Raw genomic sequence first — 26,895 nt, forward strand, 5'->3', positions numbered from 1 at the left:
GTTGGTGTAGTTCAGTACAAACCGTTCCGCAAAGTAGAAAGCGTTCAAGCGAAATGAGCGCGCCCCCAGAAATAATCATTGTTGGCAAGCAATAATTATTTCAGAACAACTATGACTGAATTATTATCATTACACTTTCAAAAATACTAGTCGAATAAGACATGGGAGAGATTTATTAATTCCGCTACAAAAATCAGTAGCGGATTTGGGTACGGGCGACATGGGCAAATGTAGTAATGTAGGCTAAACAGACAAAGGAGCAAAGAGCAGAAATCTGAAGTAGCAAGCAAGTCGCAGCAATGAAGAACCCGAAGGGGGGAGAATTCTGGCAGGGGGAGATTTTCGGCACAACACCGGAAAGCCATGCTTTGTTAGTGAGTGGCCACAAAGCTAGCTACAATGAAGCATATGGGGCATCGTAGGTGGCTCGTTTCAGCTAGTTGTATATTGTTCTTCATAACTTGTCTTGTTTTGACTGATTTCATGTCAATGCTAGCTAACTAACCAACACTGTAACGATGTATTTGAGAGACAAGTGTTCATTGTGCACATTTCTTTTTTGTTTTCAATAAACATTAGGAGACGAAATATAGTTTACACGTTGTCAATAATATAAGCCTGAATTGACCCATTGTTGCGCACGCGTCGGTATTAGAAACAGCTCCTTTAAGAAAGTCAGTTTGACGCAAATAAAAAGTTCAAAGGAGGAAATAGGAAGTCAGTCTCGAATGTCAACACAACAAATAAAGCACAAAGAAGAGGAACTGACAGAAAATTTAAGACGTTTAAGACAATGGCGGGTATTAAAGGTAATTAAAAAAAACTAAAAAACATGTACTTGCTCTACAAAACTCTTTAACATGTTTCCATAAAAGGTTTTCCCGCCACTGGTAAGTCAGGTGTAACATTGTCTGTATCGAGTCCACATACGACCACTTGTTACTGTCACATATCACGTTTGGTTTGTTGTGATACATTGACCGTGCACTCAGTGTTGGAAAATGTACTCAATTGTCATACTTGAGTAAAAGTAAAGATACCGAAATACAGAAAATGACTCAAGTGAAAGTCACCCAGTAATTACTACTTATGTGTCAGGGAAAATATATGGAGTAAAAAGTACATCATTTTCTTTAGGAATTTAGTGAAGTAAAAGTTGTCAAAATATAAATAGTAAAGTATAGGTACTCCAACAAATGACTTAAGTAGTACTTTAAAGTATTTTTTACTTAAGTACTTTACAGAGCTGCATGCATGTTTATTTGTCCAGTATTGAAATATAACAAAAGGATACAAATTACTTGTGAATTTCCATACATTGATGATTCAAGTATGATTTATTGGGCTACTTGAGAATTATGTGCTTATAATTTCACAATAGAGGGGGTGGAAGCCAATCCACACTGAAAACTGTGAACCAACTCTTGCTTGAGGGACTACTGTTATAAGTTGTATATGTCATAACCCTGAGTATTTGAAATAGCCTACTTAAATCCCTTGCCCTGGATTGGACATTTGACTCCTTAGATTCTACTGTCGTGTCTTTACTATCGTTGAAGACTTAGTTTTTATCAAAGATTCTCTGTAATTAGCATTTCGTGATTAACTAATCAGGCAAATGTAATTCACTAGGAAGTCGGGGCACCAAGGAAAATTTTCAGATTTAGAAAGTTCTAATTTTCCTAATATAACTTTTCAGATATTTTCATATCTGATCAATAGTCTTCTTAATTAATTAATTATTTATTTTACCTCACGTTAGTCTCATTCCAAACGTCGTAAATTGTTGGTTATCTGCACAAACCCAGTCTTCAGTATGAGTCATCCATACATCAATTGTCTTAAATCATTTATTTACCTACTAAGTAATTCACAGAAATGCATAAACAAACAGTAGATAGTTACAAGGAAATGATAACAAGTTTCCCTAGTGGGATAAACCGGCTTTGCGGCTTGGTGTACAAAAGGAAGTTGGGATCGACTGAGATAATTATAACAATTGAAATGCTAACCCTTTGCACATCAACGCTCACTCATTCGGGAACAATTGCAATCAATATATATATATATTTTATGCTCAGTGTGTCGTCGGGATCTCTGTTGAAAAGTTAGTTTCGGTTGGAGAGTCTGTCCTTTCTCTGTCGTGGTTAGAATGGATAGTTCAGTGACATTCATTCATGTTATAGATGTTTCGGCGGTTGTCGTTCTTCACGTTTAATGATACCAAATTCCTAGCTGCAGACTAGTAATTAATATCAAAGACTTGTTCTTGTTCTGTCGGTATCGGTAGTCTAAGAGTTTAACCACGTGGGATGGTTAAAAGATTCAGCAGTCTACTCAAACCTTGGTCCTCTCGCAATTGAGGGAAACAGGTCTGTTGAGAAATTCTCAAGGTGGGGGTTTTATTCGAAATTGCAGAAAAGGGCCTGTTTCAGGATGCCTGACCATAACTGTGCTCATGGGCGGTCTCTGATTTAGTTCAACTCAAAAGGGAATTGGAGTTTCCTTCATTAAACAGTCCAAAATCACATTACACAATTTTACAAACAGTATCATCCTCACTCATTCATCTTATACAGCAATTACAGTGCCTTGCGAAAGTATTCGGCCCCCTTGAACTTTGCGACCTTTTGCCACATTTCAGGCTTCAAACATAAAGATATAAAACTGTATTTTTTTGTGAAGAATCAACAACAAGTGGGACACAATCATGAAGTGGAACAACATTTATTGGATATTTCAAACTTTTTTAACAAATCAAAAACTGAAAAATTGGGCGTGCAAAATTATTCAGCCCCCTTAAGTTAATACTTTGTAGCGCCACCTTTTGCTGCGATTACAGCTGTAAGTCGCTTGGGGTATGTCTCTATCAGTTTTGCACATCGAGAGACTGACATTTTTTCCCATTCCTCCTTGCAAAACAGCTCGAGCTCAGTGAGGTTGGATGGAGAGCATTTGTGAACAGCAGTTTTCAGTTCTTTCCACAGATTCTCGATTGGATTCAGGTCTGGACTTTGACTTGGCCATTCTAACACCTGGATATGTTTATTTTTGAACCATTCCATTGTAGATTTTGCTTTAAGTTTTGGATCATTGTCTTGTTGGAAGACAAATCTCCATCCCAGTCTCAGGTCTTTTGCAGACTCCATCAGGTTTTCTTCCAGAATGGTCCTGTATTTGGCTCCATCCATCTTCCCATCAATTTGAACCATCTTCCCTGTCCCTGCTGAAGAAAAGCAGGCCCAAACCATGATGCTGCCACCACCATGTTTGACAGTGGGAATGGTGTGTTCAGCTGTGTTGCTTTTACGCCAAACATAACGTTTTGCATTGTTGCCAAAAAGTTCAATTTTGGTTTCATCTGACCAGAGCACCTTCTTCCACATGTTTGGTGTGTCTCCCAGGTGGCTTGTGGCAAACTTTAAACAACACTTTTTATGGATATCTTTAAGAAATGACTTTCTTCTTGCCACTCTTCCATAAAGGCCAGATTTGTGCAATATACGACTGATTGTTGTCCTATGGACAGAGTCTCCCACCTCAGCTGTAGATCTCTGCAGTTCATCCAGAGTGATCATGGGCCTCTTGCCTGCATCTCTGATCAGTCTTCTCCTTGTATGAGCTGAAAGTTTAGAGGGACGGCCAGGTCTTGGTAGATTTGCAGTGGTCTGATACTCCTTCCATTTCAATATTATCGCTTGCACAGTGCTCCTTGGGATGTTTAAAGCTTGGGAAATCTTTTTGTATCCAAATCCGGCTTTAAACTTCTTCACAACAGTATCTCGGACCTGCCTGGTGTGTTCCTTGTTCTTCATGATGCTCTCTGCGCTTTTGACGGACCTCTGAGACTATCACAGTGCAGGTGCATTTATACGGAGACTTGATTACACACAGGTGGATTGTATTTATCATCATTAGTCATTTAGGTCAACATTGGATCATTCAGAGATCCTCACTGAACTTCTGGAGAGAGTTTGCTGCACTGAAAGTAAAGGGGCTGAATCATTTTGCACGCCCAATTTTTCAGTTTTTGATTTGTTAAAAAAGTTTGAAATATCCAATAAATGTCGTTCCACTTCATGATTGTGTCCCACTTGTTGTTGATTCTTCACAAAAAAATACAGTTTTATATCTTTATGTTTGAAGCCTGAAATGTGGCAAAAGGTCGCAAAGTTCAAGGGGGCCGAATACTTTCGCAAGGCACTGTAGATGTAAACCTAATATCTGAGGTTATTATATAAACAGCGTTATGGTAATGTGGCCGCAGCGTCTCCCATGAGCCCCACAAAATTGCACCAAACGGACCAGTTCTTAGCTGGATTCTTCACCAATCTTTTATACCTTCTCCAGAACATAAATGTTGTTCGGACCTCAAGTTCTGTGAGGTGGAAGAAATTCCTTTGTTCTCTATGAAAATCCACTCTGTCTCTATATTGTGGCAATGAGGAGATAATCTCCTCCAGGAATTTACGACCTTTCTGACCACAGCAGCCTAGTTGTAGGAGACAGAGAGAGGGGGATGGTACTCGCTGTACCCAAAGAGGGCAACATCGTGACACTACTGAATAGTCTACCACTCTATCTTGCTAAGTACCCTGTCTCTAAAGTTATAACTACCTCAACATTTCTGTTTTTGTCATCCTATAGCACTGGTTGGGTTGTCCTTCAGTGGAGCCATTGGCTTGACATTCCTCCTGTTGAGCTGTGCCTTGGAGCAATATGGGTACGTATTTGCCCCCTACCTCTGAAATCTGTGAGACACTCTTGCTAAATGGGACAAAATGTGGAAGTTAACTATGTAACTAACTGCGATTTAATGCCTATATTAGTGTCACGTTTTCCCCCAAGGTGGTTAACCCTATTGGAGCAGTGATTAGTGGGTTTGCATGTGGGCTGGGTGGCCCGTGTTCGAGACCCACAATAGGTGTTACACTGATGGCGTTTGCTATGTTCTGAATCTGTGACAAATAAACTAGATGAATGTTAACACAACTGATTTGTTTTCACAGGGTGTACTGGCCCCTCTTCGTCCTTTTCTTCTATGTACTCGCTCCTATCCCCACCTTTATATCCAGAAGGCTCAGTGATGACAGTGATGTGGCCAGCAACGCATGCAGAGAGCTGGCATACTTCTTGACTACGGGAATTGTGGTATCTGCGTTCGCGCTTCCCATCATAATGGCCCGGCGTGCAGTAGTGAGTCCTGATATTGTCAATGGCCAATGACTGTCATGTGTTGGGTTTAGTTGCTTTATGCCATGAATAACTGGTTCAGGCTCAGTTAAATTGTTGAATCTCATAATGGTTATAATGACTTGGATATTGAGAGCTGAACTTAAATTACATGTAGTTGTGACAGGTAGATAGTACAAGTCCCGATGATACCCAATACTAGCTAAGGTGACTGAAGGTGGTTAGTACACCTGTAATGTGTATATAATAAATGCAATTATGACACTTTCACTAGTTGTGTCCTATCTAGGTTGTGTTCATGTCACACAACAGAAAACATTTTCAGATGTTTTACAACAGAGAATGAAAATGTACCTTTCTTATTTGACAAGTCCAGGTAGTCCATCCCTGTTTCATTTAGTTTTCTTCTGTTTGGTACCCAATGAACATTATCCTGTTCTCTTGCAGATCCAGTTGGGGGCCTGTGGCCTGGTGATGGCCGGCAACGTTGTCATCTTCCTCACCATCCTTGGCTTCTTCCTGGGGTTTGGAGGGGGAGACGACTTCAGCTAGGAGCAGTGATAGACCGTCTGTGAATCTCTGGCCAAACAGAGCCACAATCCCAAATGGACCCCTAGACCCTATGCACTTGTGGAGATCTGAGAGGATTTGACAGGTGTAAGTAATATGGTAATAGCTCCATCTTGCCCTCTGATAGGCTTGCTAGGTGGAAGTTTCACCATATTGCTTATACCAGTCAAATCTTCTCTGATCTCCACAAGTGCATGCGGTGTAGGATCCAGGGGTCGATTTGAGATTAGGCAATGTGAAGACTGGATAGGTATATGCATGTGGTGAAATATCACCAAGGGAAGAGTGGTTGTTTCTGGACAGGACCCACCTCTCTACAATTGTAATTGTAAGTATGTATGTATGTATGTATGTATGTATGTCTGTATGTATGTAATACAAAACTATAGTTTGTGAACAAGAAATTTGTGAAGTGGTTGAAAAATTATTTTTAATGACTCCAACTGTATGTATGTATGCACAAATTTCTTGTTAACAAGTTATAGTTTTGGCAAGTCGGTTAGGACATCTACTTTGTGCATGACACAAGTCATTTTTCCAACAATTGTTTACAGACAGATTATTTCACTTATAATTCACTGTATCACAATTCCAGTGGGTCAGATGTTTCCATACACTAAATTGACCTTGACTTTAAACAGCTTGGAAAATTCCAGAAAATTATGTCCTGGCTTTAGAAGTTTATTTTAGGCTAATTGACATAATTTGAGTCAATTGGAGGTGTACCCGTGGATGAATTTCAAGGCATACCTTCAAATTCAGTGCCTCTGCTTGACATCATGGGAAAATCAAAAGAAATCAGCCAAGACCTCAGAATTTTTTTTTTTAGACCTCCACAAGTCTGGTTCATTCTTGGGAGCAATTTCCAAATGCCTGGAGGTACCACGTTCATCTGTACAAACAATAGTACACAAGTATAAACACCATGGGACCACGCAGCCTTCATACCACTCAGGAAGGATACGTGTTCTGCCTCTTAGAGATGAATGTACTTTGGTGCGAAAAGTGCAAATCAATCCCAGAACAACAGCAAAGGACCTTGTGAAGATGCTGGAGGAAATAGGTACAAAAGTAATTATATCCACAGTCAAACAAGTCCTATATCGACATAACCTGAAAGGCCGCTCAGCAAGGAAGATGATACTGCTCGAAAACCGCCATAAAAAAAGTCAGACTACGGTTTGCAACTGCACATGGGGACAAAGATAGTACTTTTTGGAGAAATGTCCTCTAGTCTGATAAAACAAAAATATAACTGTTTGGCAATAATGACCATCGTTATGTTTGGCGGGAAAAGGGGGCGGCTTGCAAGCCGAAGAACACCATCCCAACCGTGAAGCACGGGGGTGGCAGCATCATGTTGTGGGGGTGTTTTTCTGCAGAAGGGACTGGTGCACTTCACAAAATAGACGGCATCACGAGGAAGTAAAACTATGTGGATATATTGAAGCAACATCTCAAGACATCAGTCAAGAAGATAAAGCTTGATCACAAGTGGGTCTTTCAAATTGACAATGACCCCAAACATACTTCCAAAGTTGTGGCAAAATGGCTAAAGGACAACAGTCAAATTATTAGAGTGGCCATCACAAAGCCCGGACCTCAATCCTATTGAAAATTTGTGGGCAGAATTCAAAAGGCGTGCGTGAGCAAGAAGGCCTACAAACCTGACTCGGTTACACCAGCTCTGTCAGGAGGAATGGGCCAAAATTCACCCAACTTATTGTGGGAAGCTTGTGGAAGGCTACCCAAAACGTTTAACCCAAGTTAAACAATTTTTAAGGCAATGCTACCAAATACTAATTGAGTGTGTGTAATCTTCTGACCCACTGGGAATGTGATGAAATAAATAAAACCTGAAATAAATTATTCTCTCGACGAATATTCTGACATTTCACATTCTTAAAATAAAGTGGTGATCCTAACTGACCTAAGACAGGGAATTTTTAATCTGATTAAATGTCAGGAATTGTGAAAAACTGAGTTTAAATGTATTTGGCAAAGGTGTATGTAAACTTCTGACTTCAACTGTATATGTATGTCTGTGTATGTATCTGTATATGATTGCAACAACTTATAAATGCGTTATGCTTCAATGAACGTATCATATTACGGATATTGTTGAATGATTTTTGTTGTAATCACCACATTCTGTTTCTATTCTTTTCAGGGAGTATTCTGTTTGAAAATGTATCTTGCTTATTTTAAGTATAAGCATTTCAAATGATCTACCCATACTCATTCTTGCAGTTGATTACGTGTGTACTTTTGTTTATGGTTGTATGTGTTTATCCATATCTATTTTATATGATTTTTTGGGTATGACTAGATAATCAGGTCAACGTTTTTGTAGTTTGTCATTTTAAACATTTAGCTCCAAGACAAAAAAAAAGCCTTATTCTAGGCCTTGATGCAAATGTTTACAGTAACACCAAACGACAGTTAAGAAAATAAGTTAGACACGAGTCACCCACCATGGTTTCTGACGAGTGTCTATGATTATTAAACGCATTATTAATTCCAATTGAGTAATTATGTTACACCCGTATTATTAAGTTAACAAATGTATTTTTGAATTACATGTGTTTAATATGTTTATCTTCACTGAGGACAGAAGCCAAAATGGGGTTTTGTGAACCATGGGCTACATTGGTACAGTAGATGAATGGTGAGTTTTCACATGGAATGTTAATACTATACATTTAGCTGTTTTTTGTTCTAACGAAGTGCCCACTTCTGTTCACCCAAAAGTGCCTAGTAAAATGTACTATTTTTACTGATTCAAAAAGTTCGAGTCACTTTTTACATTCTATATTGGTATAGCCTTCTGAGAGCCCATAGTGCATTATATAATTATGTTTTGCAATATTCCAATTAATAACCGAATGTAACAACACCACTTCATACTGATTTAATGTTGCTAGAAGTATGCTATAATGTCTTGTTTTCACTGAAGGGTCAAATTAATTAACAACATTTCCGCATGATCTCATATCATGAAATGATATGTGTGTCTCATTAGCTATCATTCATTATGAAGTCTTTGTGTTGCACATACATGTACTGTATGTACTGTATGTACTGTAAGCGTGAACCCCAAACTTAACAGCACTTTCAAACCACTAGAGAGCACTAGAGAGACCTGTATTGAAACTCCTGACAAAGTCCTATACATAGAAAACAGACTAACCTTAATTAAAGCACTATTGAAATATATTTCCTCTTTGCTTTTAATATGTCAATATATCAATGGCCATCTTTTGAGTCCATCTTTGCAGCTTTACATCAGAAAGGGATTGACATGGAGAGAAAGATTTGGGACAGAATGCCAGAACAAGTGCAGTTTACTGGCACAGTCCCACCTGGCAAGTAGAGCAATCATTTTATTGAATCTTATTACTGAATCGGATATAATTAGACAAATTTATTAATGGTGCAGTTGTTAGTTTCTTGGAGATGTACTGCTAGCAGCATTTAATGCATTGAGTGCTGATTTACCTACAGTATGATTCAAAAGTTTGGACACACCTACTCATTCAAGGGTTTTTCTTTATTTTTTACTATTTTCTACATTGTTGAATAATAATGCAGATATCAAAACTATGGAATAACACATATGGAAGGAATCATGTAGTAACCAAAAAAAGTGTTAAATCAAAATATATTTTAGATTCTTCAAAGTATCCACCCTTTGTGCAAAGGTGTCATCAAGGCAGTCTTAGCATTCTCTCAACCAGCTTCAACTGGAATGCTTTTTCAATAGTCTTGAAGGAGTTCCCACATATGCTGAGCACTTGTTGGCTGCTTTTTCTTCACTCTGAGGTCCAACTCATCCCAAACCATCACATTTTTAAGTTGTTCCAAGCGTAAAATTTCAAAGCGTTTAAGGCTACGTTTTTAAGGTTAGGGTTACCTTTAGGTGTTAACCCCAAATTTATAAGGTTAGGCATTAACTATGAATGCTTAAGGTAAAGGTTAAGATTTGGGATAAGCTTAAAACAAAAGTCTTAAACAACTTTCTAACGCTGGATTCGAACATGCAACCTTTGGAACCAGAGGCAGATGCTCAGGGAGCAGGATGAAGGAAGGATGAACAAAAAGAAGGGACACTGTGATAGCCACCCTTGGCACCAGGGACAACAGTTGCCTGGCAACAGCCTAGAAATCAAAGCTGTTTGGACCAGCCTGTCTAGCCTTGAACACAACTCCTCAAAGGTGTAACAGATGGTTATAGCCAGTACTCACTGCTCACAGTTGGCCGCCCAACAGTTACCATGCAGGTGCATGACTTTAGAGAAGTAGGGTGAAGTTGCCCCTAGACACTGATCTTTTCCCCCACGAATAGTTAATGTTAGGACCAGGGGCAGAGGAAGCTGATCCTAGATCTGTACCTGGGGGAAACTCCCCCTCAGGTGAGATATGCAGGGAAAGTTACTGTTAGGATACTGTGGGTGGCCCTGCCGTGTCAGATGGCTAATGGAGTATTACGCAGTATAATGACTGCAGGAGATTTTGAATTGTCTGGCTGGATGGACTGCTGATGTGGATTGACTGAGATAGGCCTATTAGAATCATGAATGCTGATGATGTCAGTTTGATGTCATTTATTATGTAGGCTATTTGCCAGCATCAAAACTGGTACAAACATAGAAAGAGAGGGCGCGCACGAGAGAGACTGAAGTCCATGAAGAATAAAATGAGCGCGTCGGGAGAGTGATCCTTCTGTAGTCTGCATCAAGGCTAAAAGGGAGAGAGAGAAAGAGGCGGACGCTGGAGAGTCAAGGGGCATTTAAAGAGCACGCGGAAAGCAAGTCAGACTAAACTCGAAGAAGCAAGCGACAGCACACAGAGGGAAGATAGTTACGCTGAAGTCAGAGTCCGGACCGCCTGTTCATACTTCATAAATACGTTAGTCATTCTATAACCCCCCTCCTTGTGGAAAAGTGGACTAATCTCTGGGTAAGGCGTCTTTCACGTTCAAAGCTTTTTTTTATGTAGGGAGAGATGGCTCAGTCAGCTAGCCTTTTGCCTCGAGAGAGGGTGAGGAGGATTTTAACATCTCTTAACCTTGACGTATGTACCTTATCTTAACTCACTCATGTTGTCCCATTCAAGTCGGAATTCAAGTTCAGAAGCGTAGTCGTGCTCCACTCACGTGAGTACGAAAGTGGCTGCCCCATGGAAACAAGCCGCTGGGCACACACTGGTTAAATCAACATTGTTTCCACATAATTTCAATTAAATTTACGTTGAACTAACATGGAATAGACTTTGAATTGTTTTCTGTGCCCGGTGGGAAGTGTGTTTTATCGTGCAGCCAATTGACTATTGCCAAGGTGTGGTTAAGTTGCTGTAGCCTACTGAGGCAAACATTTTGCAATGGACACTGAAAGAACAATATCTCAATATCCCTGCAATTCGGGGCGTTATTGCATCTGGGCGTTTCTGCATGTGCAGGAAGCCCCCCCCCCCCCCCCCCCCCCCCCCTCCCTCCGAGCATCCCATTGGTTCCTGCAGGAATGCTTGTGTGACACATGTGATTTTGTGTTTCCCATGATTGTCTATGCGATTTAAAATGTGGGTCAAAGGGAAATAAAAACGTATTTGTTTTTCGGGGGCAAAGGACACTGTCTACCGGTGTCGCCCCCACCTGCTGTGTACCGAAATCCTCCTAGCTAGCTAGTTGGTAACAACTTAGCACACAGGTCTTTGCTCCCGCCTGTAGAACATCTGTCCTCTTTGACAGAACTGCGGAAACAGTGCCCGACAGGCGGGTGCGAAGGACACTTGTCTACCAGTGTGCTAGCTAGATGCCTAACCGGCTTCCCACCTGCTGTGTACCGAAGTCCTAGCTTGCTAATTATCTAGCTAGCACCCAGTATATTAAACGCCTCCCGAACAACTGCCCTTGTTAACAGTACTGCGGGAAAACAGTGCCCGACAGGCGGGTGAAGGACAACTGTAGACATAGTCCTATCTAGCTAGCTACCATTGTCACCCCTGCCTCTTCGTCTGTGGGGTTTATCGGCGATTGACATCCAACGTTGTGGTTCATTACCGCCACCTACTGTCCTGGAGTGCCCCGCCTCCCGCCTGTGTACTGGAGTCCTCGCTTAAAAATGGACCAATAGAAGTAGAAGAGGGGGGCGAAGAGGGGTTCCTGCATCCTACAGATGCAGGAACGCCCTGAATTTCAGGCTGCAATTGCACCCTACACAACTCACGTAACAACATTTCATTCCATAATCTTGTGCAGGTTGACTAAATCTTGTCCTTGAGGCGGAGCTGAGCGATTCTCATTAGATGGGTCAGCTGCAAAGTCAATTGGCTTTATAGGCTATTTTAAATTCATGAAAATAAAAATTATTTTAAGGTTAGGGTTAAGCATAAGGTTTGCAGTGTGGTTAAGGTTAGGTTTAAAATCAGATTTTATGACTGCCTGTGACAGCTAGTCACTACCCTGCAGAGTTGCTTCCAGTAGCCAACATGACTCATTCCAATAATTGGTAACCTGCTAATCTTGTGTTGGCTTTGTTTGTTATTTTGCGCAACTCCTTCACCTAAAGTAGTGTAAATCAGTGCAATTTACAGAGTAGGCTACCATTAGGGAGAAGAATGAGAGAAGCCAAGTTCATTCAAAGGTATGTGTGCATGGTGAGTGAAAGAGGTAGAGAAAGGCATTGTCTTATATCAGATCACGTCACTCCTAGGTGATGCTTGTCTCTCAACCGATCTGTCTTGTAGGATGTCTTTGTTTTACACCTTGACCTAATCAGTTCCGCACGGGTGTATGTTGATTTTTGTCTAACCCCACCAGACACGTTCATGACATGCAGGTTAAATTGGCAAATCCAACTGTGAACCAATAATTAATTTGGGGATGGGTTGAAACACTAGCCTGCTGTTGCTGGCTAATGTTATTTTACCTGAAAAGCATACAGGTTGTGTGTATGTATATATTTTTTTTAAATGCTCGATATCTGTAGAAGTTGGACTCGTTTTGAGTCATACAAAATCATGCGTTCTCTACCCTGACAATTAATCCACAGATAAAAGGGGTACCTAGTTTTTTTTTAAGGTGCATTACCGCCACGTGGAACTCCAGTCAATCACCCACGTGAGTTTGTATGTTGAAATATGTTCTACCCCCTTGTGGCTTTGAGTCAGTGACTCTTATCATGGAGAGAGATTGGAGTAGATGGGAGTGGCGGGACTTGCAGAACATCAAGCATCTAAAATATAAGTTTTATTTTAGTGCCTGGCTACGCAGACGCCCGTTGACGTGCACAAGCAGTTTGGATGAATTTGAATAATGATTGTATGCGTACATTTATTTCTCAATGCTCGCACACGCAACTAGGCCGGTTACTCAGAATGTTATGTCAGATGCCATCACTCCTACATAACGCTTGTCCCTCAACGGACCTGACAAAATTCTCTGGTCTGATTTAACCAAGATTTAACCCTTTGGCCTGAATGCCAAGCGTAACTTCTGGAGGAAATCTGGCACCATCCCTACAGTGAAGCATGGAGGTGGCAGCATCATGCTGTGGGGATGTTTTTCAGTGGCAGGCACTGGGAGACCAGTCAGGATTGAGGGGAAAATGAACGGAGCAAAGTACAGTGATCCTTGATGAAAACCTGTTACTGAACACTTAGAACCTCAGATTGGGGCGACGGTTCACCTTTCAACAGGACAATGACCACAAGCACATAGCCAAGGCAACGCGGGAGTGGCTGTGCAGCGGCGCTCCCCATCCAACCTGACAGAGCTTGAGAGGATCTGCAGAGAAGATTGAAACTACCCAAATACAGGTGTGCCACACTTGTAGCATCATACTCAAGGCTGTAATCACTGCCAAAGGTGCTTCAACAAAGTACTGAGTAAGGGATCTGAATACTTATGTGATGTTTTTTTTGCAAACATTTCTAAACTGTTTTTGCTTTGTCATTATGGGGTATTGTGTGTAGATTGAGGATTATTATTTAAAAATACATTTTATAATAAGGCTGTAACAAAGTCAAGGGGTCTGAATACTTTCCAAATGCACTGTACAATGCTTTCAGAAATTATTCATACCGCTGGATATATGCTACATTTTGTTGTTACAGACTGAATTCAAAAGTTATTTATTTTCTACAACAATACCCCTGATGCAGTCAACCTGTTTTTAGAAATGTTTGCACTTATTTATTGAAAATATCAGGGGTGCGTGTGTAGCCCCCTTTTATACTCCCTGTTCACCCACGACTGATGACACGACAGTGGTAGTCCTGATCACCGACGACGATGAGAGAGCTTACAGGGAGGAGGTCAGAGACCTGGCGGTGTGGTGCCAGGACAACAACTTCTCCCTCAACGTCAGCAAGACAGATCGTGGACTACAGGAAATGGATGGATGCCCCAATTCACACCGACAGGGCTATAGTGGAGATTCTTAAGAGCTTCAAGTTCCTCAGTGTCCACATCACTAAGGACCAAACATACCAACACAGTCATGAAGAGGGCACGACAACACCTCTTCCCTCTCAGGAGGCTGAAAATGTTTGGCATGGGCCCTCAGATCCTAAAGTTTTACAGCTGCACCATTTGAGAGCATCTTGACTGGCTGCATCAATGCTTGGTATGGCAACTGCTTGGCATCTGACCGCAAGGCGCTACAGATGGTAGTGCGTACGGCCCAGTACATCACTGGGGCCAAGTTCCCTGCCGTCCAGGACCTCTATACCAGGCGGCATCAGAGGAAGGCCCTAAAAATTGTCATAGGCCAGCCACCCAAATCACAGTCGGTTCTGTTTGCTACCGCACGGCAAGCGGTACCGGCGCACCTAGTCTGGGACCAAACGGCTCCTGAACAGCATCTACCCCAAAGCCATAAGACTGCAGAACAGTTCATTAAACTGCTACCCAGACTTTCTGATTTTCACCCCCTACCTACATGTACATAGTACTTGAATCACCAAACCTACATGTACATAATACCTCGTACCCCAGTACACTGACTCTGTACCCCCTGTATATAGCCTTGTTATTTTGTGCCATTTTTATCGTGTTACTAGTTTTCAATTTTTATCTATGTCTTTAATTGTCTTTCATTCTAACTTGTTGGGAAATGGCTCACTGGTAAGCATTTCACAGTAAAGTCTACACTTGTTGTTTTCGGCGCATGGGACAAATTAAATTGTATCTTTTGTAGTGACTGGGTGTATTGCTACACCATCCAAAGTGTAATTAATAACTTCACCATGCTCAATGGGATATTTAATGTCTGCTTTTTTTTATTTTTGACAATCTACCACTAGGTGCTCTTCGCGAGGCAACAAAACCTCCCTGGTCTTTGTGGTTGAATCTGTGTTTGAAATTCACTGCTTGACTGAGGAATCTTACAAATCTCTGTACCACACAAACACACAGATAAGAGGTAGTCATTCAAGAATCATGTTAACACTTGTTCAACACTATTATTGCACACAGAGTCCATGCAACTTATTATGTGACATAAGAAAATGTTTACTCCTGAACTTATTTAGGCTTGCCATAACAACGGGTTAACTGAAGACGTTTTTAGCGTTTCGATTTAATTAATTTGTGAAAATGTCTAAACATAATTCCACTTTGACATTATGGAGTATTGTTTCACTGGCCAACACGCAATATCAATTTAATCCATTTTAAATTCAGCTATCAACACAAAATGTGGAAGAAATCCAGGGGTGTGAAGGCACTGTACTGCTCATGAAGCACACAACTCCTTAGCTAGATGTGAAATGGTGCGACTAAGACGTCCCTAACCGAAACACATGAACATTTATTTAGCAATTCGTAGTTTTAGCTTTGCTTAATTCAGCCTGTTTTGAGGATGAAATTGGGTTCATTTAGGCTACGTCACCTAGGTAATATTTTCGAATGTCATACAGCATGTTGCCAAACTACTTTCGAACTATCCCGTTACCGTTTGCAATATATGTGACAGATCAGTGGAGGCAGAATCGACACGCTGACAACTGGGGGAAAAATGTGTATCCCTAACACGCATGCGGTCGTGACTGAACTGGGTAAATAATTTAGTCACCAGGGGAAAACATCCGGGATGTAGGGGTTACTGTACTGATGAGTGTGGGGATCCTTCATGTCTTAGGCATCTAATCATCCACTTTTAATTTGGTCATTCATCAACCCCTGATAAAATAGGCTAAACATTGAAATAAAATGAGTGTGTTTTAAAGATTAACTCCAGTGATTTTTATTTAAAAAAAATTGTTTGAACTATCTCAGGTATATAAATACACTAAAGTGCAAAACGTTTTGAATGAAGTTATTGCCTACCGTTATTGGTAACCCAGTAGCATTGTTTTGGACAAAGTCTCACTGTACAGCCAAACTGAAAAATGCCACCTAGATTAGAGGCCGACTGATTTTAATTAGGGACGATTTCAAGTTTTCATAACAAACGGTATTTTTGGACACCAATTTGGCTTTTTTTATTTGTATTTAAAAAAAATATATTTACATTTTATTTTAAATATTTTTTACACCTTTTATTTAACTAGGCAAGTCAGTTAAGAACACATTCTTATTTTCAATGACGGCTTAGGAACGGTGGGTTAACTGCCTCGTTCTGGGGCAGAAAGACAGATTTTCACCTTGTCAGCTCGGGGGATTCAATCTTGCAACCTTATAGTTAACTAGTCCAACTCTCTAACCACCTGCCTCTCATTGCACTCCACGAGGAGACTGCCTGTTACGCGAATGCAGTAAGCCAAGGTAAGTTGCTAGCTAGCCTTAAACTTATCTTATAAAAACAATCAATCATAATCACTAGTTAACTACAGATGGTTGATGATATTACTAGTTTATCTAGCGTGTCCTGCGTTGCATAAAAATCGATGTGGTGCGTATCGTTGCTCCAATGTGTACCTAACCATGAACATCAATGCCTTTCTTAAAATCAATACACAGAAGTACATATTTTTAAACCTGCATATTTAGCTAAAAGAAATCCAGGTTAGCAGGCAATATTAACCAGGTGAAATTGTGTCACTTCTCTTGCGTTCATTGCACGCAGAGTCAGTGTATATGCAACAGTTTCGGCCACATAAATTGCCAGAATTTTACGTAACTATGACAACATTGAAGGTTGTGCAATGTAACAGGAATATTTAGACTAATGGATGCCACCTCTTAGATAAAATACGGAACGGTTCTGTATTTCACTGAAAGAATAAACGTCTTGTTTTTGAGATGATAGTTTCCCGAATTCAACCATATTAATGACCTAAGGCTCGTATTTCTGTGTGTTATTATGTTATAACTAAGTCTATGGTTTGATCGAGCAGTCTGACTGAGTGGTGGTAGGCAGCAGCAGGCTCGTAAGTATTAATTCAAACAGCACTTTAGTGCGTTTTACCAGCACGAGTGTACCGTATCACCCCTATGTCACTGCAAAATATGGAAGCTATACGTCAATGGGCTTTACAACCAGGGGTTGGAACCCAACATTTTATATTGGATTTTCAAATCACTTCGTTCTAAACCGAACCATTATTTATTTTTTCCGTTACACTGTTAGATCGACATCAAATAACTTCACCTATCAGTGTGGATAGAGCAGCTTGCTATGGAACGGGCAAGCCATAGCTAGTTGTTTACATGCATTGGACAGACCAGTGTAGGGTGTGAGGTGGGGAGAACGTGTAGGAGGAGGCTTGGCTTGAAGCGCTGGAAATCTTGTTGTGACCTGCATAATCTGAATTAGTCCCACAGAATTATACCTAATTAAGGAACTTTAATTGTCTTTGAACTTCTGAGAGTTGGCTTAACGTTTTACCAGAGCTAGCTAGCTAACAAACTTGTGTGTGCAGAGCTGCACCAGAATTAAAATTAAAACATGTTTTACTTGTACTTAATAAATCCAATGTGAAATGTGATAACTATATAGTATCCTTTATTAGCATTTAAAAAGTTAATCCATTGTTCTAAAAAATCTCTCTCCCTAATTTCTGAATCACGCTTTGTAACATTCGACTACGTTTAGGTGGGGGAGTGGCAGGTAGCCTACACACGTGCACACACTGGCAACATTTCCAGGTGGCAGGCAGATACTGGAATAAGTTTTGAGTGATGGTGAGGGCTTTGCATAAGTGCTTGGTTGCATTTTTTTTGGCGGACTGATGAACAATTGCCGGAACGTGAAAGAACGTTATTAACAGGTTCCCATGCTTTTAAAATAATGGTTTGGTTCTGGAACAGTACAGATCACTTCTGTTCTGATTCTGTTCCTCAAAATTGTTATTTTCTAGTTTTCGGTTCTGTTCCCTGAACCAATTTCAACCCCTGCTTACAACTAACAAGTACTGTTCAGGTGAGCTAAAATCATACAGTGCATTGCGAAAGTATTCGGCCCCCTTGAACTTTGTGACCTTTTGCCACATTTCAGGCTTCAAACATAAAGATATAAAACTGTATTTTTTTGTGAAGAATCAACAAGTGGGACACAATCATGAAGTGGAACGACATTTATTGGATATTTCAAACTTTTTTTAACAAATCAAAAACTGAAAAATTGGGCGTGCAAAATTATTCAGCCCCCTTAAGTTAATACTTTGTAGCGCCACCTTTTGCTGCGATTACAGCTGTAAGTCGCTTGGGGTATGTCTCTATCAGTTTTGCACATCGAGAGACTGAATTTTTTTCCCATTCCTCCTTGCAAAACAGCTCGAGCTCTGAGGTTGGATGGAGAGCATTTGTGAACAGCAGTTTTCAGTTCTTTCCACAGATTCTCAATTGGATTCAGGTCTGGACTTTGACTTGGCCATTCTAACACCTGGATATGTTTATTTTTTTAACCATTCCATTGTAGATTTTGCTTTATGTTTAGAAAAAAACATGTTTCAGTGCTTTCAGTCATTATTTGGGTCCACAATAAATTAAATTGTCATGGAGACACAAATGTTTTCAACACACACACACACAGCGGCACTCTTCCGCTGTGTGTCTTCTCTCTATCTCTCCCATGGTCTCAATGAATTAACATTCAGTTAGCTATCTAACTTGTTTTGTGGGATACAGGGTTGAAAATTACCATGGCTAGTGAAATAGTCAGTGAAACATTTAGGCAATAGCAGCAACTTGTCTTCAATAGTACTGTCACTCCAACAACACTGGCTACAGCCTACCTACAACACAAAGAAGATGCAGGTAGTGAAGGCCTGATGGTTTATAAAGTCTAGCCAATGCATTGTGTTCTTAACCAGCTAGCTAGCATAACTTGCCTTGTTTGCTTCTCGTTGAAGATGCTCCCATCCATGATCAGAGCATAGTTGCAGCTTTTCTCAAAGTAATGACAACTAACTAGCTAAATCAAACTACAAGCAACATTCGCTATTTATCTGAGAAGTCAGCTTCAACGATGATTGAGGACTAACTATACTGAGCAAAAATATAAAGTAAAGTGTTGGTCTCATGTTTCATGAGCTGAAATAAAAGATCCCAGAAATGTTCCATACGCACAAAAAGCTAATTTCTCTGAGTTTGTCCACAACCCTGTTAGTGAGCACTTCTCCATATCAAGAAGCTGATTAAACTGCATGGTCATTACACAGGTGCACCTTTTTCTGGGGACAATAAAAGGCCACTCAAAAGTGCAGTTTTGTCAACACAATGTCACAGATGTCTCAAGTTTTGAGGGTGTGTGCAATTGGCATTTTGACTGCAGGAATGTCCACCGGAGCTGTTACCAGAGAATTTCATGTTTAATTTCTCTACCATAAGCCGCCTCATGGCAATTGGCAATATGTCCAACTGGCTCACATCCGCAGACTACGTTAAACCACGCCAACCCAGGACCTAACATCCGGCTTCTTCACCTGCTAGATTGTCTGACACCAGCCAATCGGACAGCTAATGAAACAAGAGTATTTCTGTCTATAATAAAGCCATTTTGTGGAGAGAAACTCATTCTGATTGGCTGGGCCTCGCTCCCCAGTGGGTGAGCCTATGCCCAACCATGTGTCACACCCTGATGTTTCACCTGTCCTTGTGCTTGTCTCCACCCCCCTCCAGGTGTTGCCCATCTTCCTTATTATCCCCTGTGTATTTATACCTGTGGTTTCTGTCTGTTGCCAGTTCGTCTTGTTTGTTCATGCCTACCAGCGTTTTGTCTCCTGGTTTTTCCCTAGTCTGTCCTGACCCTGTACCCGCCCACCGGACCACTGCCGGTCTCTGATCCTTAGCCTCTGCTCTGGATTATTAACCCCTGTCGTTGGCCTGCCTCTGTGGTTACAAAAACATTGCTACTTCACACAGTCTTCAATTGACTGATATCCTTTATATGAACGGTAACTCATTGAAATTGTTGACTGTTGCGTTTATATTTTTTGTTCAGTACAAGAAGGCAGAGTGCGTGTGCATACACACCTTCTCGCCTGTCACTCATTCACACCCCCCCTCAAAGATTCAAAGCAGTGATTGGTGTAACAGTATTGGTAGACAATCTACACCTATCCAAGGCTTTTACATTTTTGAGGGAATTGAAGGCTAATGGCCAGGGCTAGCAAGAAATGGGATGCGGCTCAAAATGACAGTTAACCACTGACCTCTCGCTTCCAAGAAGTTTAGGATATCGATTGCTATGCTTTCTAAACTCGAAATAATTCTGAACTGTTGAAATTACTGCAATATACATTGAGTGTACAAAACATATCTCCACTTTTAATGTGCTCATCGCTTTTTATATAATTTATTTTGTCTCCATTCCCTTTATTGAAAAAGTACTGTATTACATTTGTTAATTCACAATTACCACTGACCTTCAGTTTTTGCTTTTATGACATAAATTCGAAGTGTCCACATCACCAATGAACTATCATGGTCCAAACATACCAAGACAGTCATGAAGAGGGCATGACAACACATTTTCCCCCTCTGGAGACTGAAAAGATTTGGCATGGGCCCCCAGATCCTCAGCTGCACCATCGAGAGCATCCTGACCGGTTGCATCACCACCTGGTATGGCAACTGTGAGGCATCTGACTGTGAGGCACTACAGAGGGTAGCGCGAACGGCCCAGTACATCACTGGGGCCAAGCTTCTTGCCATCCAGGACCTCTATACCAGGCGGTGTCAGAGCAAGGCCCTAAAAAATTGTCAAAGACTCCAGCCACCCTAGTTATAGACTGTTTTCTCTGCTACTGCTTGGCAAGCGGTACCAGAGCGCCAAGTCTAGGACCAAAAGGCTCCTCAACAGCTTCTACCCCCAAGCCATTAGACTGCTGGACAATTTACATTGACACCCCCTCTTGTACACTGCTGCTACTCACTGTTTGTTACGTTTGTTTGTTACCTATGCATAGTCACTTCGCCCCCACCTACATGTACAGATTACCTCAACTAGCATGTACCCCTGCACACTGACTCGGTACCGGTATCCCCCGTATATAGCCTCGTTGTTCTTATTGTATTACTTTTTATTTTAGCCTACTTGAACTGCGCTGTTGGTTAAGGGCTTGTAAGTAAGCATTTCACGGTAGGTCTACACTTTGTATTCGGCGCATGTGGCAAATAAAGTATGATTTGAATACAAAGGTTCCTCAACAGCCTATTTTTAAAATCCCTTTCCTTAACCCTGACTCAATCAGCTCTCATTCCCCCCTCCTTCACAGTAGAAGCCTCAAACAAGGTTCTAAAGTCTGTTGACATCTAGTGGAAGCCTTGGAAAGTGCAATATGACCCCATAGACACTGTTTATTCGATAGGCAATGACTTGAAAAACTACAAACCTCAGATGTCCCACTTCCTGGTTGGATTTGTTTCTCAGGTTTATGCCTGCCATATGAGTTCTGTTATACTCAGACATCATTCAAACCGTTTTAGAAACTTCAGAGTGTTTTCTATCCAAATCTAATATGCATATATTAGCAACTGGGCCTGAGTAGCAGGCAGTTTAGTTTACTCTGGTACCTTATTCATCCAAGCTACTCAATACTGCCCCCCCAGTCCCAAATAAGTTAAGGGCTTGTAAGTAAGCATTTCACGGTAGGTCTACACTTTGTATTCTGTGCATATTCGGTTGTATTCGGCGCATGTGCCAAATAAAGTATGATGTGATTTGATTTGAATACAAAGGTTCCTCAACGGATTTAAAAAATCCCTTTCCATAACCACTCCGCATGAAAGGGGAAGAAATTGACATGCTCTGATCCGGTGAAAAATGTATTTAAAAAAAAAAATCAAAAGGCCTACCTGATTACTTCTTATCCCTTGCGCAAATAGCCTACAGCTGTGTCTGTCTGGCTGGAGCTTACTGGGTAGGGCCCAGAATATTTTACAAGCTTCAAGCAGACCCAAGTTTAATAGTTGATACAATATTTCAAGTTCCTTGCAGACAGGCTGTGCGTAGCCAATGTGATTATTAGGTTATTTATTTTCATCTGGATAGTTTTTTTTTGTTTTTGGCTTCATGTAGGCTATTTTTTACATATTGGCAATAGAAGTTACTTTTTAGATTTGCATCATTTTCATTTAGATTGAATTTTGAATAACCACATGACATTGATTTTGATCAATTAAACTGTTCCACAAAAACGTGCATATGAAAATCATAACTGGCATGCAGATCAGTAGAAATGGTACGATAACTCGGAAAAGGTTGCTGACTGCTGGTGTAGCCTATTACCGGCAACTTTAGGAGCATAATGGCAGAATCTTTGCAGTGGGACGAGGAGGGTCAGGTTGGGAACAGGTTATTTTTTTCTTCTGGTTAGTCTATATTGATCTCTGGCTCCCTATTTGGTCATTTGTGTCTATATATGTTTTTATTGCATTGCTTAAAGCATCAGGCAAAGTAGCCTACATATAGTTGATTGTATTCAAACAAAGGGTGTGTCTATAAATACACATTTTAAAATTTGGACCAATCGATTGGTCAAAAGAACAGATTGCTTTTTTGTTGTTGTTGGACAGCCCTAATTCATATCATACTGATGTAGGAAATTAATTTGAGCCAGTTTGCTACAACAGTAAAATAATCCTGCAGCAACATGAAATTTGGATTATAATAAAAAAAATGTGTAGGGGTTGATTAAAAAATGTTGTTAGGGCAAATCAAGTCTGAAATTTCAAAGTGGTAATTATAAACTTCAGAAGTCTTTTTTAAAACTCAAATCACTACATGTTTGCATTTCCTGCAAATTAAGATGTTACACATTTCAGGCTGTAGTCTGCCTTTTTTAAATTACATTTCACCACTTTTTCAGAAAAATGACCATACGATAAGCATACCATAAGCTATGGTAAAAAACAAATAGATACAGGTGCCTTAGAGCATGTTTGGCCCCTAGGAGAGGCATTACTGTTTTTGTCTTGTTCTATATCAATACGAAACCCTTTCCATGGAGGTTATTTCGGTAATATTACAAATTTACCACATTTTATTGATTTAATAGCAAGTAGTTTAGTGACTTTCAGTGTCCGAGACCAGAAAAATATATACATTTACTCATCCAGAGCTAAGCTTTAGCAATGTTGCTAGTTACAGTGCCTTGCGAAAGTATTCGGCCCCCTTGAACTTTGCGACCTTTTGCCACATTTCAGGCTTCAAACATAAAGATATAAAACTGTATTTTTTTGTGAAGAATCAACAAGTGGGACACAATCATGAAGTGGAACGACATTTATTGGATATTTCAAACTTTTTTAACAAATCAAAAACTGAAAAATTGGGCGTGCAAAATTATTCAGCCCCCTTAAGTTAATACTTTGTAGCGCCACCTTTTGCTGCGATTACAGCTGTAAGTCGCTTGGGGTATGTCTCTATCAGTTTTGCACATCGAGAGACTGACATTTTTTCCCATTCCTCCTTGCAAAACAGCTCGAGCTCAGTGAGGTTGGATGGAGAGCATTTGTGAACAGCAGTTTTCAGTTCTTTCCACAGATTCTCGATTGGATTCAGGTCTGGACTTGACCATTCTAACACCTGGATATGTTTATTTTTGAACCATTCCATTGTAGATTTTGCTTTATGTTTTGGATCATTGTCTTGTTGGAAGACAAATCTCCGTCCCAGTGTCAGGTCTTTTGCAGACTCCATCAGGTTTTCTTCCAGAATGGTCCTGTATTTGGCTCCATCCATCTTCCCATCAATTTTAACCATCTTCCCTGTCCCTGCTGAAGAAAAGCAGGCCCAAACCATGATGCTGCCACCACCATGTTTGACAGTGGGGATGGTGTGTTCAGCTGTGTTGCTTTTACACCAAACATAACGTTTTGCATTGTTGCCAAAAAGTTCAATTTTGGTTTCATCTGACCAGAGCACCTTCTTCCACATGTTTGGTGTGTCTCCCAGGTGGCTTGTGGCAAACTTTAAACAACACTTTTTATGGATATCTTTAAGAAATGGCTTTCTTGCCACTCTTCCATAAAGGCCAGATTTGTGCAATATACGACTGATTGTTGTCCTATGGACAGAGTCTCCCACCTCAGCTGTAGATCTTTGCAGTTCATCCAGAGTGATCCTGGGCCTCTTGGCTGCATCTTTGATCAGTCTTCTCCTTGTATGAGCTGAAAGTTTAGAGGGACGGCCAGGTCTTGGTAGATTTGCAGTGGTCTGATACTCCTTCCATTTCAATATTATCGCTTGCACAGTGCTCCTTGGGATGTTTAAAGCTTGGGAAATCTTTTTGTATCCAAATCCGGCTTTAAACTTCTTCACAACAGTATCTCGGACCTGCCTGGTGTGTTCCTTGTTCTTCATGATGCTCTCTGTGCTTTTAACAGACCTCTGAGACTATCACAGTGCAGGTGCATTTATACGGAGACTTGATTACACACAGGTGGATTGTATTTATCCTCATTAGTCATTTAGGTCAACATTGGATCATTCAGAGATTCTCACTGAACTTCTGGAGAGAGTTTGCTGCACTGAAAGTAAAGGGGCTGAATAATTTTGCACGCCCAATTTTTCAGTTTTTGATTTGTTAAAAAAGTTTGAAATATCCAATAAATGCCATTCCACTTCATGATTGTGTCCCACTTGTTGTTGATTCTTCACAAAAAAATACAGTTTTATATCTTTATGTTTGAAGCCTGAAATGTGGCAAAAGGTCGAAAAGTTCAAGAGGGCCGAATACTTTCGCAAGGCACTGTATCTGTAGTGTCATTTTAAGGAACTATATCCTATCTCTTTAACTAATGTGTGATGAACATATATTTAATGATGTATTAGAAAGAAGGGTATTCTCTTTCATTTAAATAACTGTACTTTCTTATTAAAATTTAAATAATGTTAACATTATGTTTGAACCCAGATTGCCATTTCAGAGCCATAACTTTCAATCTGTGATTTTACAAACGTCTTAGGAATATGATACCTCTAGGTACCTTTTTTTAAGATGAGGAGGACCTTTTATGGGTTGTGAAAGAAGAATTCACTTACAAAACAGTTCTGAGATCTGGGATGTGAACTTTTGATGCTCAATATCTCAGAACTATGTTTTGCGCAGATAGAACCTTTATAGTCCCATGGTCTCGATTTGTCATTATTTTTCAAAGTGGATACTGTAATAGCCAGAGGGCGGCTATAAATTAAATGCTTCATGATTCTGACTGTGATAGATGTCTGGCCAGAAGCCCCAGCTGATCAGGATGCCATGCTTTCTGTGCAGCTACATCAAGGGAGCCTGAAGATGATTGATGTCTGGAATTTCTACATTACTGTCTGATGAAGAATATATGTCAGGGGAGTGAAAATTCGATCCCAGATCCCCAGTGAGCTTCTGGCTGGTCTCTGATATGGAATATCAAACCTGTGGCAGCTGGAGCTGATGCACCATTGTGTATGCAGTATCAAAACATATGCACCGAGGGAATAATGTTTTTAGACTTTGCCTAAAGGCCATCTATGATAAATTTACACATGGATTAACATGGATGTACATTGCACACCTAACTCGGTTTCCTTCCCTAGCTGAAGCCTTGAGAAGTGCCTGGTAGGTCAGTCAAAGCTGCGCTCTGAATTATGTTCCCGTCTCTAGACATTTCGAGGGGCCGAGCCCTGATTCAGTACATGTCATCTAGTGGAATTGACAGAAATTCCCCATCCCTGGTCTCCCGTTTTGTCATTTCCCCATTATCCCTCTCTGTCTGTCATCGACTCACCCAGAGGAGGGATTTTAATCCATCAGGCAACACACTGTCCACTGCCATTGAATGAAGGTAATTGACAAGCTCACCCAGATGATAAATGTTCCTAACCAATTAGATTTCCTGCAGTGGGTTGCTGGGTCACTGAGCTACAGTGCTCCACGTTAGCGGGACGGGTCGGCACTAAAAGCGTATGATGAATTAGTCCCTACTGTAACTACTCCTTTCTGAGTGGTAGAGTGGATTTGCCAATTTTCTTCCAGAAAAGTGCTCTACTAAAGCTTTTTCTCCCAGAAAAGCTTATCTAGCCTAGCAGGTTTGAAGTAGGGCTGTGTCGATTTATGGAATTTGGGGTAAGGATTAATTGTCATGCAAATAGCACGGTTATGGATGTAATTGTCATTTTTGTAGAAAAATGTTTTGAACTTGTAATGCACCATAATGCATCTTTGAAACTTAGCTACGACATACCTAATGAATGCAACACAGCTTTGGTGACACCGTCTCAAAAAACGAATAGTTCTGACCTCTTTGAAATGTTGGAAATGAAGCTTCTCCACCCAACCGTGACGGTCTGCTCATAAAATAATGACCAACTTTACACTTCATGTAAAAAAAAAAAACTGCTATGGGGAAACAACATCTTCATCAAATTCATTCCCCACTTCTCATAAAATGAATGTGGTAATACAATTATGACGATTATTACGTATAATTGTTGGTGACACAATTATACAACAATTGTGCAAGCCCTAGTAGGAAGCACATCCAATTTTCGTTCAGTTTCTGGGTGTTGCAACTCAATGGTCTACTGCAGAAAGGAATCCAAAACTAATCATATGTCCTCAAAATTGTTCTTGTCATTGGGAATGTGGAACTATGTCAAGCTTATTGGCTTGCTCTGGGACTCATGTGGAGGAGTCAAGTGTTAGTCAGCCTAGAGCGCCGTAGATTTACAATGACAAAACGATTTGAGTGCCATTGTGGCACCCATA

The 26,895-nt window shown here is 40.5% G+C and overlaps 1 protein-coding gene across 1 annotated transcript; it reads left to right on the forward strand.

Moving 5' to 3' along the window:
* Positions 1-8: 8 nt before the first annotated feature.
* On the forward strand, positions 9-8,543 carry LOC139386508 (leptin receptor gene-related protein-like). The gene is made up of 4 exons (XM_071132085.1): positions 9-809; positions 4,648-4,723; positions 5,010-5,196; positions 5,641-8,543. Exons 1-4 carry the CDS (start codon positions 794-796, stop codon positions 5,743-5,745), a joined length of 384 nt encoding a protein of 127 aa, XP_070988186.1. The 5' UTR covers positions 9-793; the 3' UTR covers positions 5,746-8,543.
* Positions 8,544-26,895: the final 18,352 nt, after the last annotated feature.

This window comes from Oncorhynchus clarkii, chromosome 28 (assembly GCF_045791955.1).
Source record: "Oncorhynchus clarkii lewisi isolate Uvic-CL-2024 chromosome 28, UVic_Ocla_1.0, whole genome shotgun sequence".
NCBI classification, from domain to species: Eukaryota; Metazoa; Chordata; class Actinopteri; order Salmoniformes; family Salmonidae; genus Oncorhynchus; species Oncorhynchus clarkii.